Source organism: Lithobates pipiens, unplaced genomic scaffold (genome assembly GCF_037356315.1).
Source record: "Lithobates pipiens isolate NorthernLeopardFrog02 unplaced genomic scaffold, aLitPip1_a1.2 Scaffold_27, whole genome shotgun sequence".
NCBI lineage: Eukaryota > Metazoa > Chordata > Amphibia > Anura > Ranidae > Lithobates > Lithobates pipiens.
The window spans coordinates 159,336,952-159,352,557 of NW_027507788.1; the positions used below are offsets into that span (position 1 = coordinate 159,336,952).

Consider the following 15,606-nt stretch of genomic DNA (forward strand, 5'->3'; position numbering starts at 1 on the left):
GACCCAATAACTCGGCGTAGGGATGGTGGGAGCCCCTCATTGTGGCCACAGCAGATGTACAGACCCTGGAGGTCACCACATGGATGGGGGGAGCCCCTCATAATGGGCACAGCGAGTTTACAGTCTCAAGAACAGAGATCTCATCAACGGGAATCATTACATTGTAATGCCACAAAAACAAAGCCATTCCATCTGGCGATTTATTATTTATTTTTTTCACAGGTAAAACAAATAGTTTACATGTGTTTAATTTCTCAGGGCAGGTTTGATGATGGTGACAATAGACCATGCCAACGTGTGTTGGAACAGCAATCTTGTAGCCTCCATTGGAAGCCCATATGACAGGGTGACAACACAGGAGCTGGAAACCAGGGTTAGAGTGTTGTCACCCTATCACAGGAAGTGCCTCAATAAGGACATTTATGCCAGGATTATCAGGGATTATTTTAACAAAAGTTGCAGATTTAAAAAAGATTGATAATGACTTTATGAAACAAAGCTTCCACGAGATTTTAGTAATCGAGTTTATAAATCTGCAGCAGACGGATGACAATATTGTGTTCCTTTTCTTTACAGTTCTGTATCCTCTTCTCTGTCTTGTTTTATTAGAATATAAGGTAACAGCATGCAGTAATGACATCATTTCTTCTTCTCTCCTCTGCAGGGATTGGCTGGGAGCAGGTGAGTCTATTTTTGGTTGAGTTTTGTTGTTGTACAAAGATAGAAGGTTTGGCTCATGTGGGAAAATAGGAGTTTACTGTGCTCTGCTCCTGCATGAGCTTTCATATCTGCCTGCCTACTGTTCAGACACATGGGTTGTAAGGGCTCATTTACATTTGTGATACCTTCTGAAGAGGGCATTTGACTGATTGCATACAAATTTAAACTCTTAAGGTATGACCTCATATTACATGGTTTTGGTAAATCTGAAGGAAAAAATCTACAGAAAATTGTATCGTGTGTATCCAGGTTTAGCAAGGCCTAAGCATGTTTTGCATATAAGCGGCTGTTAATTGGTTGTATTAAGCAATTTTTAATTCTACCACCGCATGTTATGGATGGCTCCTTAAAGATGACCTGTCACTCAGGTTACTTTCACACTGAAGCACTTTGCAGATGCTACAAGGCTAAAAACAGGGCCTGCATAGAGCCTCTCCTGTCTCTCCCTTTCACACTGGAGCGGTGCGCTTGCAGGATGGTATAAAAAGTTTTTGCAGTGCTGTAGGAGCGCCCCTGCCCATTGAAATCAATGGGACAGTGCCTCCAAACTGCCAGCAAAGCGCCGCTGCAGCTTTGCGGTCGGTTTTAATACTTTTTTTTAGCCGCTAGTGGGGGTTAAAACTCCCCACTAACGACCACTGCTAAAACACTGCTAAAAATAGCAGCGCTTTACCTCCGACGTCCCAGTGTGAAAGTAGCCTAATATTTTAGATGACAGCAAAATGTAACCTTGTTATGCAATCTGTGCAGAAAAGTCACAGTTCATGGTCTGCAGTCCTTCTATTGCCTCGGCCTTTCCCCTTCCTCATAATATCACAGCACTGTCAGCCAGTCAAACAACCTAATCTGTGCACTGCTGCTCCTTTGTTGTCCAATCACAGACAGGGGTGGGTCGGTGACCAGGCTGTCCAGCTTACCTGCAGTATAGTTTGCAGGGAGGACCATTGTGATGGGAGTTACATTGGGCGGGGGGCCCGTGGAACCCATAATCCCTTGGGGAGTTCGGGAAACCCTTGTTTCAGCTCCCCATACACCTTCTATGTCTAAGTTACCCTATGTCTCTAATAGGGGCACAGGGTGACCGAGAACCCCAGTCTGATCTGTACTAATCGGACTTGCTGTACAACCACTGGAATGGTGTGTGTGTGTGTGTGTGTGTGTGTGTGTATGTATGTATGTGTGTATATATATATATATATATATATATATATATATTGTATATTGTCTAATACTATGACGTGCTCTGTGTTGCGTCGTTTGGAGTGTGGCTGTATCCCATTGTTCTATTGTGTCTGTCTGCATTGTGAGCAACCTATTATTGGATGTCTATATCTACGTAGATTAGCATGCGAGAGGAGAGGAGGGAGAATTCCCCCAACAGCTCTCCCTGCTGATTGGACAATCTACTGGTGAGAAGTTTGAACACCTCTGTGTTCAAATAAACCGTTCCATGTTGCAGTTTTGTAACTGAGCTTGTCTCGCCTGGTTCTTACAATATATGGGCTGTAATATCTGAACAAGGTAGAGGGGAGTAGAACGAAATAAAAGCAATATGGACTATAATCTAATACTAGGTTGAACAATTTTTTTTACCCTGTTATCTATTCGCCTGTGTCTACATTCAGGGAGTGGTTGGACAGCATACCATCCTATATAAGCGGCATCGATCGATGGAGTGGATGGGGCATTATAGACTCAATTAATTCAATGTAATAAAATTAAATAATTCATCCTTAATTAGTCATCCTAAAATAACGGTCATTTCCTTATGTATGTTAACCATTCAACATATTTTGATACTTTTATAAATGTAAAATAATTGTTTGGAGTTGGGAAATATGTTTTATGGAACAGTATAACAATGTAAGAGTCCAATAGAGGGGGTAATTTTCTTTTGAAAAGGGACGGATCTTTGATTCAGGCACCTGTTCAGGTGAGAATACAATACATCCTTTTTTCTGATGCTTTATATCTCTGTATGTATGGTATTGTCACCATACAGCAGTCACCTAATTTTTGGAAGACCCACCTTAAAATCCCAAAAATGTTTTAGAAGTTTTAAAAATCACAGTATAAAAAGACCATATCTTGGAGAAAGTTGTGAGGTTTTAGCAATAAAATGTGCAATTTAAAATGATAAAATTCGTTTGATAATTAAACCCTATTTTATCAATGTTATTAATATTAAGTAATTGTGCTAAATACACCTACACTTTTAGATGGATTTTCTGCTTGTCCGTCTAGTGCATATTTATTTTTGTTCCACTATTATTGTTTTTACAACATTTATTATGGATGTTCACAGCAGGGCACAACAAATACACACATCTGAGATTTATTTACTCATTTATATGGGGTAATGGTGAGAAGTTTCAGTTTGACACGTTTTTCTGATACTTGTTTAATCAATTAGTTGCTAATTAGGGTGTCAATTGATAACATTCACCTCATGTATTTGTGTGAATATATACTTGTCTGTAGGCACCAGTTTTTTTTAGCTATGAGTAAGCACCTGACCTTGGTGTGAAAGATGTAGGCTGATACCTGTAGTTCACCTTTGTATCCGGCACTTGAATAAAGAAATTGCATAGGAGTGCGGCCGTCCAGCCTTCTTTTCTTCCATGGTGTGCTCTGTGTTGGGTCTTTTGGGGTGTGGCTGTATCCCATTGTTCTATTGTGTCTGCCTTGTGAGCAACCTATTATGGGATGTATATATCTATGTAGATTAGCATGCGAGAGGGGAGTAGGGACAGCTCTACTTACGGATTGGACAGTGTACTGCTGAGAAGTTTGAATATCTCTATGTGCCTGTATTCAGATAAACCATTCCATGTTGCAGTTTTGTAACTGAGCTCGTCTCGCCTGGTTCTTACAATGTATGAGCTGTAATATCTGATGATCAGACTGGAGGAAGCGATATATGACAAAAGCACTCAAGCGGAGTGTGGGACGTTTCGTTACAACCATGACCTGGCTGTGTGTTGTATTCTATAGGTGAGCCCAGGACCTGACTATGTTGCCTAGCAGGGGTGCTTGGATCACAGAGCTGGTTGAGCAGGCTTACAATGAGCTCTCATGTATGTATTTCATCCATGTATTCAGATATCTGGATATAATGCACAATCTGTGAGAGCGGTGTGCTGTGGATTGAACTGCTTTTTGCTCCATACATTACCAATAAAATGGAAAGACACAGCAGAATCCATTCTATCATTTACCTCTATGCATTCTGTGCCTCTCCGGCTATAATAGACTTTCTCTTTATCATTTTGTTTTCTAGAAATTATAATGAATTTCCTCCTTCAGCATCTCGCTACCCTCATCCTCCATCCTCCATCCTCCCCATTTTCCTCCGGCTGAACAATATCTGCATTTTAATAACATCAGAAAACCTTGTATTGTTTTCCCATCCAGTTGAGTCCCGTTTGCGTCGTTTTATGGGTGAATTAGGCGATGTTCGTGATGGACCTACTCCACTCCGCCAAGGCGTCGGCACGGGCAGCGTTTTGCAAATTGCTGTTTATTATCCGGCGTGTCGCCTTTGTGGGGAATGTGATCAGCCGAGGGTTCCCGAGCCCTCCGCTCCACGCACAAATCATTCGCCAACCGCCTGCAAATGCTGCTAAAGCATTCATGAGCTGCTCCTCTTTGCCAGGCATTTAAATTTAATTGCGCTCTTTATTAGGTCATTTCCGGGACTGATTGGAAACGCTTATTGAAAACGCTTCAACTGCTCATGTCGTATGTGTAGCACAAGGCTGCTCTTTAACCCTATGATGGCTGGATGTTACTTTACCATCTAATGTATGTTATTTTATTTTTCCAGCGCCATCGTGTCAGCGACGCTAAAATGTCTGATGAAGTTCTACAATTTGACGGATGATGTAAGTCTGTTATAATGGTTTATTATTGTAATGATGTTATCCTGATTTTATTAATTATTGCATTGAGGTAAATGATAGAAGTGGACTTTTTATGACTTTTTAGATTATACAACTGTAAAGAAGTGGCATTTAACTATATCAGGGATCTCCAAACTGCGGCCCCCGGGGCCACATTTGCCCCGCTAGGAGATTTTATCCAGCCGGCAGCCAGGGTCATTGGGGTATCCTCAGACTTGCGCAGACTAAGTATTCAGATCAGTTGGTCTCTGCTTTTAATGGGGACCCTAATATTAGGGGGGGCTCTGATGGGGATCATGACATGGGGGGGGCTCCGATGGGGACCATGACATGGGGCTCTCATGGGGAGTCTGACATGGAGGTTGGGGGGGCTCTGATGGGGACCCTGACATGGGGAGGGGGCTCTGATGAAGACCCTGATGTAAGGGGGGGGGGGCGCTCTGATGAGGTCCTTGATAAAAGAAGGGCTTTGATAGGGGACCCTGATGTAAGGGGGGCTCTGATGGGGACCCTGATGTAAGGGTTGCCCTAATAGGGACCCTGATTTAAGGGGGGACCCTGATATAAGGAGGGACTCTGATGGGGATCCTGATGTAAGGGGAGCTCTGATGAGGTTGCTGATGTAAGAGGGAGGGAGGCTCTGATCAGACCCTGCTATTAGAGGGGGGGGGGGGATTTTGATATGTAAGAGGGGTTTTGACATGAAGGGAGGATTTGTGATGGGGGGCTTCACTCCAATTCATTCCTTAGGGTGTATTCAATTACTTATAAAACTGATTTCCTTTTTCGCTCCGTGAATATTCGTAAAATACACTTAAGATGCTTCCATCCCTGCCCTTTCCTCATCCTACACTGGGGCAGTGCGCTTGCAAAACGGGGGGAAAAAAAAGTCCTGCAAGCAACATCTTTGGGGCAGTGTGGGAGTGGTGTATAACCGCTCCCGCGCCGCCCCTGCCAATTTGAAATTATTGGCAGTGCTGCCAAAGCGCCGGCAAAACGCTTCAGCATCACCAATACATGGGCGCTATTAACCCTTTCCTCGGTTGCTAGCGGGGGATGAAAGCACCCCCGCTAACAGCCGAAAAGTACAGCTAAAACTTCAAACTTGCATTTGAAAGGGGCTCTTTTCTTTAGGCATCATTTCCCCAATTCTGAAAACCATATGGAGGGTGTGCTCCTTGTCCTCTGTAGGTGAACTTTGTTAGCTTATCACTTGCAAGGCTTTCAACTAAGGGCAGTTTTTATAAGTTTATTGCATGGTGTGTGATGCATGTTGTGCTACTGAACATTGTGAATTATTTGCCTGAGGGGTAATGTTTTCCATTGCTTTGTTTTCTGCATATACTTATGGCTGCATTTTCGCCTACCATAAACAAACAAAAGAATAAAAAAAAAAAAGTTAGGTGACTGCTGGTATATAGAAATGTTTTTGCATGTATAGTTTGTAAATCTATAAGTATATGGGAAAAGGGCATATATTTTTTTATTTTTTTTCCGGGCAAAGGGGGAATTTCAATCTCACATTGAGGACACCCCAAACCATGCATCAAACAGGATAGTCTCATCTGCAACCCCGTGAGTTGTGCTGGGTGCACTATTGTGGCTTGTGGTGGGCTGTGTTGCTAAGGAGAGCTAAAGGTTATCTAACAGCACGGCAGTAGCTGCTTGCTTTTCAGCTGGCTTTGTCTGATGGAAACTTCAGACTGAGCCATTTGATAGGGGGAGGAGTCATTGTGATGGCTACAGAGCTCTGTAAAGCAAAAGCTTGTTCACTACAAACTCTTCCTGCTTGCTGGAAACAAGCATAACATTTTTTAGTTGGCATAATTTTATATTTACGTGACTAAAGAAAAAAATATTTTTTTTTTTTAATCCTTATTCATGATCATTAATTGTTATAAATGAACACTTTAGCATTATAGCATACATTGGCTGGATCTGGGGGGGGGGGTTCACACACACACACACACGTCTGCTACAGTAGCTGGGAATGTGTGTAAATGTGTAACGCAGGCTGTCAGCCATCAGGCAAAAAATTCCCAGGCTTTGCTGTCCCTCCTGTAGACCTGGGACTAGCATGGCGGGTGCCTCACGGTAGAGGGAAGGGAGACCATAAAACATTTGCTGATCTTTCCTACCTAGTAAGAACACATTACATCACTTCCAGCTCTTTTCTGTGCTTCATTGCCTTCAATGGAGGCAATAGAGGACAGGTAAGGCATCAGAGGTCTTTTTATTAAAGAGAACCTGTCACAACAAAATTTTGACTTTTGGCCCCCCTAATGTGATAGAAAAAAAAACTGTAAAAGAAAATACACCCAAGCACTTAAATCATTCCCCCCCCCCCCACCCACCCACATAAGAACATAGACATGCATTACACATTACATATCACTGCACATGCCAAGTGGGGTCAAGCATTCTAGGCCCATTATATATGGGTAACTGTAAAATGATGACCTGCAGGGGCTTTTAAAGCTTGCCTATGGAAAATTGAGGGTACTGAAGGTTGTCACTGTGGGCACATGTCATTTTAAGGCTTCACATGTTTGGTATCTATGTACTCTGTGCAATCCATCTTTTATATTTTACCAAAAACTGTGTAATATCTTAATGTTTTTTTTTTGTTTACCGAAATGTATGCCTTAACATGGAAATGTCATTTCAAAATTAATTTTCAATAAGTTTAAATCAGTCTTGTTACATGTGGCTTTTTAAAGACTGTAGGCTGTCAAAAAAGCAGACCTTTTAGCAATGGATAAAGAAGTTAAAGTTGTATTTTGTTAAAAAAAAGCAAAAAAAAAAAAACATTGTTTATGATATGTGTTGCTTTACCAACCCAAATGACAAAGTGATTGCAGAGTGACTTTTTGTCTCCCTCTAGTGGTTAATTAACAAATATCTTTGTTTCGTGTACTTATAAAGCAGAGCAATGATGTAAAAAAAAAAATTTTTTTATATTATTTTAATGTGAACTCTAAACTCAAAATATGTATGTGCTCAATAATAATAATACATTAAACTTTCCCTTTCATTATAATAATCTTATAGGCATATGTTCGTGTTTTATTTCTTAATATTTGTTTTTAGGATCTTCCTAAGACTGTGCAGCCAAATTTTATTCTGGACGTGGAGAAGGAGGAGCTTTTCATCACAGCGGGATTGCAGGACCGAGTTGTTCAGGTGAGAAGATGTCAAACTTGTCACTTGAAGGACCTTGTGTGGTATAGGCTCCATTCCCACTAGTAGCAGTGTGTATTGCCGCTCCCCTGAAAAGCGATCCGCAGTGGAACACATTTTAGAGGACCGTGAGAGCGTGAAAGAAGGCTTGAGGCAGTCTGGAGAAAATACTACTGTCTCCTTTTTTTTTTTTTTTAAGTCCCGTGGTGTATGTTGCATTGAAACACACTCACAAAAACTACCAGCCGGTGCATAAAAAAAGTGACCACACAAAAAAGTGAAGAGAAAGGACCCTAGCCCTGATCCTCTAGGGTGCAGGGGTACTCGGGAAGCTGGGGTACTCACTAGCCCACCAGGCGACCCCCTTTCCTTGGTGAGTACTAGATGAGGCTCCCGGAACGGAGGCCCCATGGGAGGGGAAGGATGGCCATCATTCCCACCTAGTTACATCAGGCCGGATACTAGACAACCTCAGGAGGCTTGCTGACCAAAAAAGATATATTTTTTTTATTTTTTACTGAAGAATGTGGCGCTTGTTTACACACCTGTGTGCATACACACACATACACATTACACTTAATGAGCTGTAATTTAGCTCAGTAAAATTTTTTTTTAAAAAAAGCTGTACTGTATTTTTCAAACTGCAGTGTGCAAGACGCCTTATTTTTACTACTGAATAGTGATTTTTGCACTGTGGTACCGCACCATAACTGAGAGCCAAGCACTTGCCTCATGTTTGTGGTGCGGTCCTATTTACTTGCATGGGAGAGTTTGACAGGTGGTGTCACTTGTCAAACTTGGCATGTTGGCATTAAAACTGCCATACCATGATGAAAAGCATCACTGGGGCACAGCATTTTGTACTCCCCTATGTGGTACTTATGTCTGCTTGTACAGTGCATCTGGAAAGTATTCACAGTACTTCATTTTTTCCACATTTTGTTATGTTACAGCCTTATTCCATAATGGATTACATTCAGTATATCCCACAAAATTCTACCGGTACAAACACCCCATAATGACAACGTGAAAGAAGTTTGTTTGAAATCTTTGCAAATCTGTTAAAAATAAAAAAAATCCCATGTACATACAGTGCTTTGCAAAAGTATTCACCCCCTTGGCTTTTTACCTATTTAGTTACATTATAGCCGTTAGTTCAATGCTTTTTTTTAATCTGTACCAGTAGATTGATATTGGTCTATAATAGGACGGCATTTCCTGCCCTCCATATCTCACTATTGAGCTCTATGATCCAATCTAATATAATGTGATCCGTTTTCCCTTTATAGGTTTATGAAGGTCTAATCTACATGGACTTCAGCAGACCAATCATGGAGGAGCAGGGCTTTGGTATGTGGTTTACTTACTCTGAAGAGAGACTTGGGATTTCCCCCGGGCCACACTTCCAGTGCAGGGATGAGCAGTGTGATTCTGCCTCTCAATTTCACTCACTTAGGCAAAGTTTGCTTAAGAAAGAACAAACTTTTTTTTTTATTTAGAGGCTTTTGGGTGACTTTAGAGCAGGGTTGTCAAACGCCACTTTATCATGGGCCACATCAACTTTATATATACCCCCGGTTGTACTGTATCTGGGCTGTGCTACATACAGAGTGCAGGGTTCAGGAGTGTGCAGAGTTCAGGATTAAACTACGAACTGGGTGAAGAGTTCAGGGGGTGGGCTATGTTGCGAGTTCAGGGGTGGGCTATGTTGCGAGTTCAGGGGTGGGCTATGTTGCGAGTTCAGGGGTGGGCTATGTTGCGAGTTCAGGGGTGGGCTATGTTGCGAGTTCAGGGGTGGGCTATGTTGCGAGTTCAGGAGTGGGCTATGTGGCGAGTTCAGGGGTGGGCTATGTGGCGAGTTCAGGAGTGCGCTATGTGCCTTTGTCCGTAACCTTCGTGTGAGGAAGTTGCTGACCTGATACAATGTATCTCTGATTTGCTGCAGGAGATTATGTCCGCATGGACATCGGCTGCGCCCCTCCATTTTGGCTGGCGTATCTTCGGGATCCGAGTGATTCTGGCGTTATCCATAACAACGTACGACAAAGATGGCTGAACGGTGAGCATCTGGCGGCAGCTTTTTATCCACCACCCCTCGGCTAAATCATCTTACTTTGCTCCGATTACTGTACAGTCTGGTTATCCGAGGTTATGGCACTTCATACTGCCTGTACCACCTACTGGTTAGGGCACTTTATATGGCATATGCCCAACTAACTGGATTCCTGGGTATGGCAACACATAGGAACTGTAGCCCTTACCTGTATCCCTGGTTATGGCACTTTATTCTGCCTGTACCCCCCTATTGGTGTCCCTGGTTATAGCACTTCATTCTGCCTGTACCCCCCCTATTGGTGTCCCTGTTTATGGCACTTCATACAAGTCCAGCAAGAATTTTCAGTGAGGGGGAAAAAAACTCACATCAACCAACCAGCAGTCACTTCACTTCTCCAAATTCTGTACACGGATACTTAACCAAATGCCGACCAGCCCACGGCTGGGCAAATGGGCATACAGGTACATCCCCTTTAAGATGTGGTGGCCATGGGTCCCGCGGACTCTGTCCGCCAGGTACCAGCGAACGTGTCGGGGAGCGGCAGAACGGGGAGATGCCTATGTAAACAAGGCATTTCTCCATTCTGCCTAGTGACATGACAGAGATCACTGCTCCCTGTCATCGAGAGCAGTGATGGCTGTCATGTAAGTAGTAGCCCATCCCCCCAAGTTAGAATCACTCCCTAGAACACACTTAACCCCTTCCCTGCAAGTGTCATTTACACAGTAATCATTGCATTTTTATAGCACTGATCGCTGTATAAATGACAATGGTCCCACAATAGTGTCAAAATTGTCCGATGTGTCCGTCGTAATGTCGCAGTCAAGATAAAAATCGCTGATCACCGCCATTACTAATAAAAAAAAAAAAAAATTAATAATAAAAAAGGCTATGAATCTATTCCCTATTTTGTAGACACTATAACTTTTGCACGAATCAATATATGCTTATTGTGATTTTTTTTTAACCAAAAATATATAGAAGAATACATATCAGCCTAAACTGAGGAAAAAAATCCGTTTTTTTATATATTTTTGGGGGATTATTTATTATAGCAAAAAGTTAAAAATGTTGCTTTTTTTTTTTTCAAAATTGTCTCTTTTTTTGTATATAGTACAAAAAAATTAAACGCAGAAGTGAATAAATACCACCAAAAGAAAGCTCTATTTGTGGGAAAAAAAGGACGTCAATTTTGTTTGGGTGCAATGGCACACAACCGCGCAATTGTCAGTTAAAGTGACGCAGTGCCAAATCTCAAAAAGTGCTCTGGTCAGGAAGGGAATAAATCCTTCCGGGGCTGACGTGGTACCCTATCTCTGTTCTTTGAAAGGGTCACTTCAGTCAGTGCGAATGCAGTTTTTGGTGTACACTGAAGAGGTTAAAGCACTTAGTGGTTGGTATTTGTTCAGGCATCAATCAGCATCACCATCAATTTCCCCGGGGTAAGATGACACCATCCTATAAATCTTGGTGCCTGTACAGTTCTTGGGCTGTGTTCACAAATGTCTGACACAGATCAGCTCCTGCTGCAGGGTCTCATTTTTTTTTTTTTTTATTTGCTGCAAAGATACAATTTTGAAGTTTGTATCACTGGGGGAGAGAAGACTGAGAAAATGATCTCTCCTGCCTGCAGCAGACTGGTGACATCTCCTCAGCTTAGGAAACTTCGCGATTTGAAGTTCAAGGACAGCTTTTTAATAAAAGTTGGAGCTTAAAAAAAATATATATATGTCATTACTGTATACTGGAAAATTTCAGGAATGTATTCATATTTTCTACAGACTTGTAAAGTTACTGACAGGTCCACTTTTAATATATTACAAAAAGAAAGAGCCTAAACCTCCTTGTATTAACCCTTACAATGGAAAGTAAAATAAATCAATAAAGACAGTTTCTAGATATCAGAGTTTAATGGGTGTTCCTGGTGGTGGATGCCGAAGAATGTAGGGCGATGGTAGACACTGTGTGATGACCCAGCTGGGTGTCTTTCTTCTTTCAGGTGATCCGGAAGTTACTGAAGCCATGAAGATATTTGCAGAACTGACAGATAAAGCAAAGTAAGATATACACCAACATTTTCATCTGTGTGTAAAGCTCCAGATAGAAGCTGTCATGCCGCTTGAAATCCAGAAACACAGAGCAGCTGTATATTTTGTCAAATGTTGCACGTGGCCCAGGTGATGACAGCTTCAATCTGAGGTTTCTGACACTCTGCCACGTAAAAGATGCATTTTCCAATATTACGTCTATGTATGACAATTCTGCCTTCGCAGGACAGCAATAGAGCAGAAGAATTGGACCGAACTGGCCAAGCTGATGGGTCAGAACCTGGAATTGCGGAGGTAGGGTGCATCAGGAAGGTGGCATCCTTCCCATCCACCAGGTGCAGAAACTGGAATGTCGTACAGGAAGCTAAGGCTCTGTTCAGGCCTGATCGATCTGGAATCGCGGCGGGACATGCTTGCAATGCTATGAATTCCTAATGGCACCCCAAATGCGGGGTGGTTTTGCTGAGATTGTCGAGTAACAAATCGCACTACAATTGCTGCAAAAATAGCAACCGCAAATGCTCCAGGCTCTGTGCCAAGATTTTAGTACATAAGCTTCTTTGGAGCATTTTTGGAGTGGAGGGACACCTATTCAAATGAATGGTGCCACTCCAAAAATGCTCCACTAAAAAGCAATAGCTAAAAAAACAAGCTGCAGATCACTCAGGTGTGAATAGAGCCTAAGGGACAGATTATGCAAAGTTTCTTTAGAGATCCTGCCAGTAACAACGCTTTTTTTTTTTTTTGCAGGGTGACAACACTAAACAGTATCTTGCAATTAGCAGTAGTGTTGTCAGCCTGCTGTGAGCCCCTTCCATAGGCCATAATAATCCCTATTAGGTCGTCCTCTTCCCAGGGCTGTCTTTAGCGCAGGGCAAACGGGGCACCTGCCCTGGGCCCAATGGTTGTAGGGGGGCCTGCACAACTACCCGTGAATTGGGGCCCCGATGACAGTTTTGCAGAGTGTACAGAGGACACGAGAGGCTGTATTCCCATGCTGGCCATCTGAGAGGGGGCGGGGCCAGGAGCTCCACTAATGCTTGGACCCCGCCCCGTGCAGCCTGTATGTGTATTAATGTGCCCCTTTACTTGCTCAATTATTTAGGATTGCTCCACTGCTCAGTGAGAAGTAATGATGTGCATTAACCTGTAGCAACCAATCAGCGAACAGTAGTGATCTGCTTTAATATCTAGCAGCCAATCAGTAAGTGGTAATGATGTGCATTAACCTCTAGCAACCAATTGGCAAGCAGAAATTGTGTGTTGTAACCTCTAGCAACCAGCCAGTGAGCAGTAAGGATAGGCTGTAACCTCTGGCAAACAATTGCAATCACTGCGCGATCTGCTGTAGTAAACAGATTTTGAGTCTACCTGTTATTTTTTGTATGTCCCAGAATGGAGGGGGAGGCCCCAAGAAAATGTTTGCCCAGGGCCCAATCAAAATTAAAGATGGCCCTGCTTCTTCCCCCACACTGCTTAAATTGACATGCTTTTTTGGCTATAGGTGGATAGGAATAATGTGAAATGCTTACCTTATGCCTCACTTCTGCAGGCTTTGCCCATCCCCCCAAAGCCAATTGCAGCCCTCTGTTATCATGTACAATGTAGGACCAGACCCGAAGTTGGGCTTTAAGACAACTGTACATAGTGAGGCATGATGCCAAGTATACTGAAGAATAGATTTGCTGATTCCATCTGTTTTAAGCTGATGGAGATGTACCTCTCCTGTACACTTTACATTTACCCCACCTATTAATGACATCGATTCTCCACTTCAGGTCAATATTTACTGACGCTTGCCTTGGCCCCGGAAACCTGCGGATGATTGAAATCGCTAAACAGGTATTCTCCCATTTATAAAAATAATAATGATCGCCCCTGCCCCTGTACTACTGCTAGCAGACCTTGTGCTGGGTGGGAGCAGCGTATAGGTCTATACGCTGCTCCCACCCAGCACAAGGTCTGCTAGCAGTAGTACAGGCTGCAAAGATTTTCCAAAGGGCTGGACATTTCTGTTCAAAATGTAACATGATTTAATGAGGATGTGACAAAGGAGAATGTTTGTTTATTGTATTACTTCACAGGTGACTGATCCCAAATAAGTTTCTTGATCATACATCATGGGACACAGAAGCTTCATTACATAGTGGGTTGTATAGGTACCTTCGGTGATTGGACACTGGCTAACCCCAATTAAGGAGAATTCCTTCCCTATATAACTCCTCCCATATGGGAGGCACCTCAGTTTTTTTTATATGTAACCAAAAATGCAGCGCTAGAAAAACATATAAATGTGAAGTGACTAATATAAGTGACTCGTTAACCCAATAAGGTTAGTAGTGAAAAGAACTACTCGATGACAGCATGCAAAATATATGTCATGCTGCCAAATATCAAAAATAAGTAAAAACTATTTTGAAAAATAAGTGAAAAATAGCAAAATAATAGCAGTCAGTCTTTGAACCAATGATTCTAAAATGTCCAACAATGAAAGTAGTAGACAAAATAGATTCAGATGTTTCGTTGACCCGAACTGTAGAAAGCCTTCAACCATCAACCAGGTTTTTCACAGAAAAAGGTAGGTACTCTCCCACAGGTTCCTGTCGTTTTCCTAATTTGTCAGCATGTATATATTGAAGCAGTGTGGGGGGGACATGTAATGCCCCAGTAGACGACTTTGCGACCAAAACGCGTAGGGATAGCGTTTCCTGCTCCCCATATTGCTTTTCTTTTATATTTTAATTATTTGATCACGTGATTTTTTTTTATTTTTATGTAATATAATTTTTTATAAATAAACCTTTAATGGTGGAACTTCACTATGCGAGGCATTGTGTTCATGCTTTCCCTTACATGGTGAATCCCTCTGGAGCCATTTTGGACTAAAACTATTAGGAGACAGTTGGAGGTCCGTTAAAGCTTGTGGAGTTTCATATCCTGGTGAACTGACCTAGAAGTTGGACAGCAGAGAGGATATCGGCCGCTCCGGGGGTGATCCACGATTCAGCGTGTACGAGTCCCTTGAGACATGTGGAGCCTTTATAAGCTTGTATGGTATATTGTGTCCACCATTTCTGGTAAGAGTACCTACCTTTTTCTGTGAAAAACCTGGTTGATGGTTGAAGGCTTTCTACAGTTCGGGTCAACGGAACATCTGAATCGATTTTGTCTACTACTTTCATTGTTGGACATTTTAGAATCATTGGTTCAAAGACTGACTGCTATTATTTTGCAATTTTTTTATATAAAAATTTTTTTTTTCACTTATTATTGATATTTGGCAGCATGACATATATTGTGCATGCTGTCATCGAGTGGTTCTTTTCACTACTAACCTTATTGGGTTAACGAGTCACTTATATTAGTCACTTCACATTTATATGTTTTTCTAGCGCTGCATTTTTGGTTACATATAGTTATTTGACTTGGTTTGTTTGTATGTCAGCTGCTGGTTTGTGCCATTCACTGAAATTATCATAATGTAAATTTGTTAGGTAGCACAGTGTTTTCCCCTTTCTTCTTACCACAGTTTTTTCGCCAGTGTCTAAGGTGGTTCGTCACGTAAAACATGTGCTATGAAGAAACCTGCAGGGACCTGCCTAGAGCTGTCTAAGGGCTATGATAACCGGATCCATATCTCGGGCCGATATTTGACTCCCAAGATGATATGGTACCCGGGCCTCATCATCCGAAGAAACTA

General features: G+C 42.2%; 1 protein-coding gene across 2 annotated transcripts in view; it reads left to right on the forward strand.

The window, feature by feature from the left end:
- Window positions 1-15,606, forward strand: part of LOC143934296 (uncharacterized) — a 93,923-nt gene that overhangs the window by 69,471 nt on the left and 8,846 nt on the right. For both annotated transcript variants that reach the window (XM_077457761.1, XM_077457762.1), the window contains exons 15-22: window positions 665-681; window positions 4,547-4,604; window positions 7,713-7,805; window positions 9,092-9,152; window positions 9,748-9,861; window positions 11,858-11,915; window positions 12,132-12,200; window positions 13,685-13,748. In XM_077457761.1, the coding sequence (XP_077313887.1) occupies window positions 665-681; window positions 4,547-4,604; window positions 7,713-7,805; window positions 9,092-9,152; window positions 9,748-9,861; window positions 11,858-11,915; window positions 12,132-12,200; window positions 13,685-13,748 (534 nt within the window). The remainder of the gene's footprint in view (window positions 1-664; window positions 682-4,546; window positions 4,605-7,712; window positions 7,806-9,091; window positions 9,153-9,747; window positions 9,862-11,857; window positions 11,916-12,131; window positions 12,201-13,684; window positions 13,749-15,606) is intronic.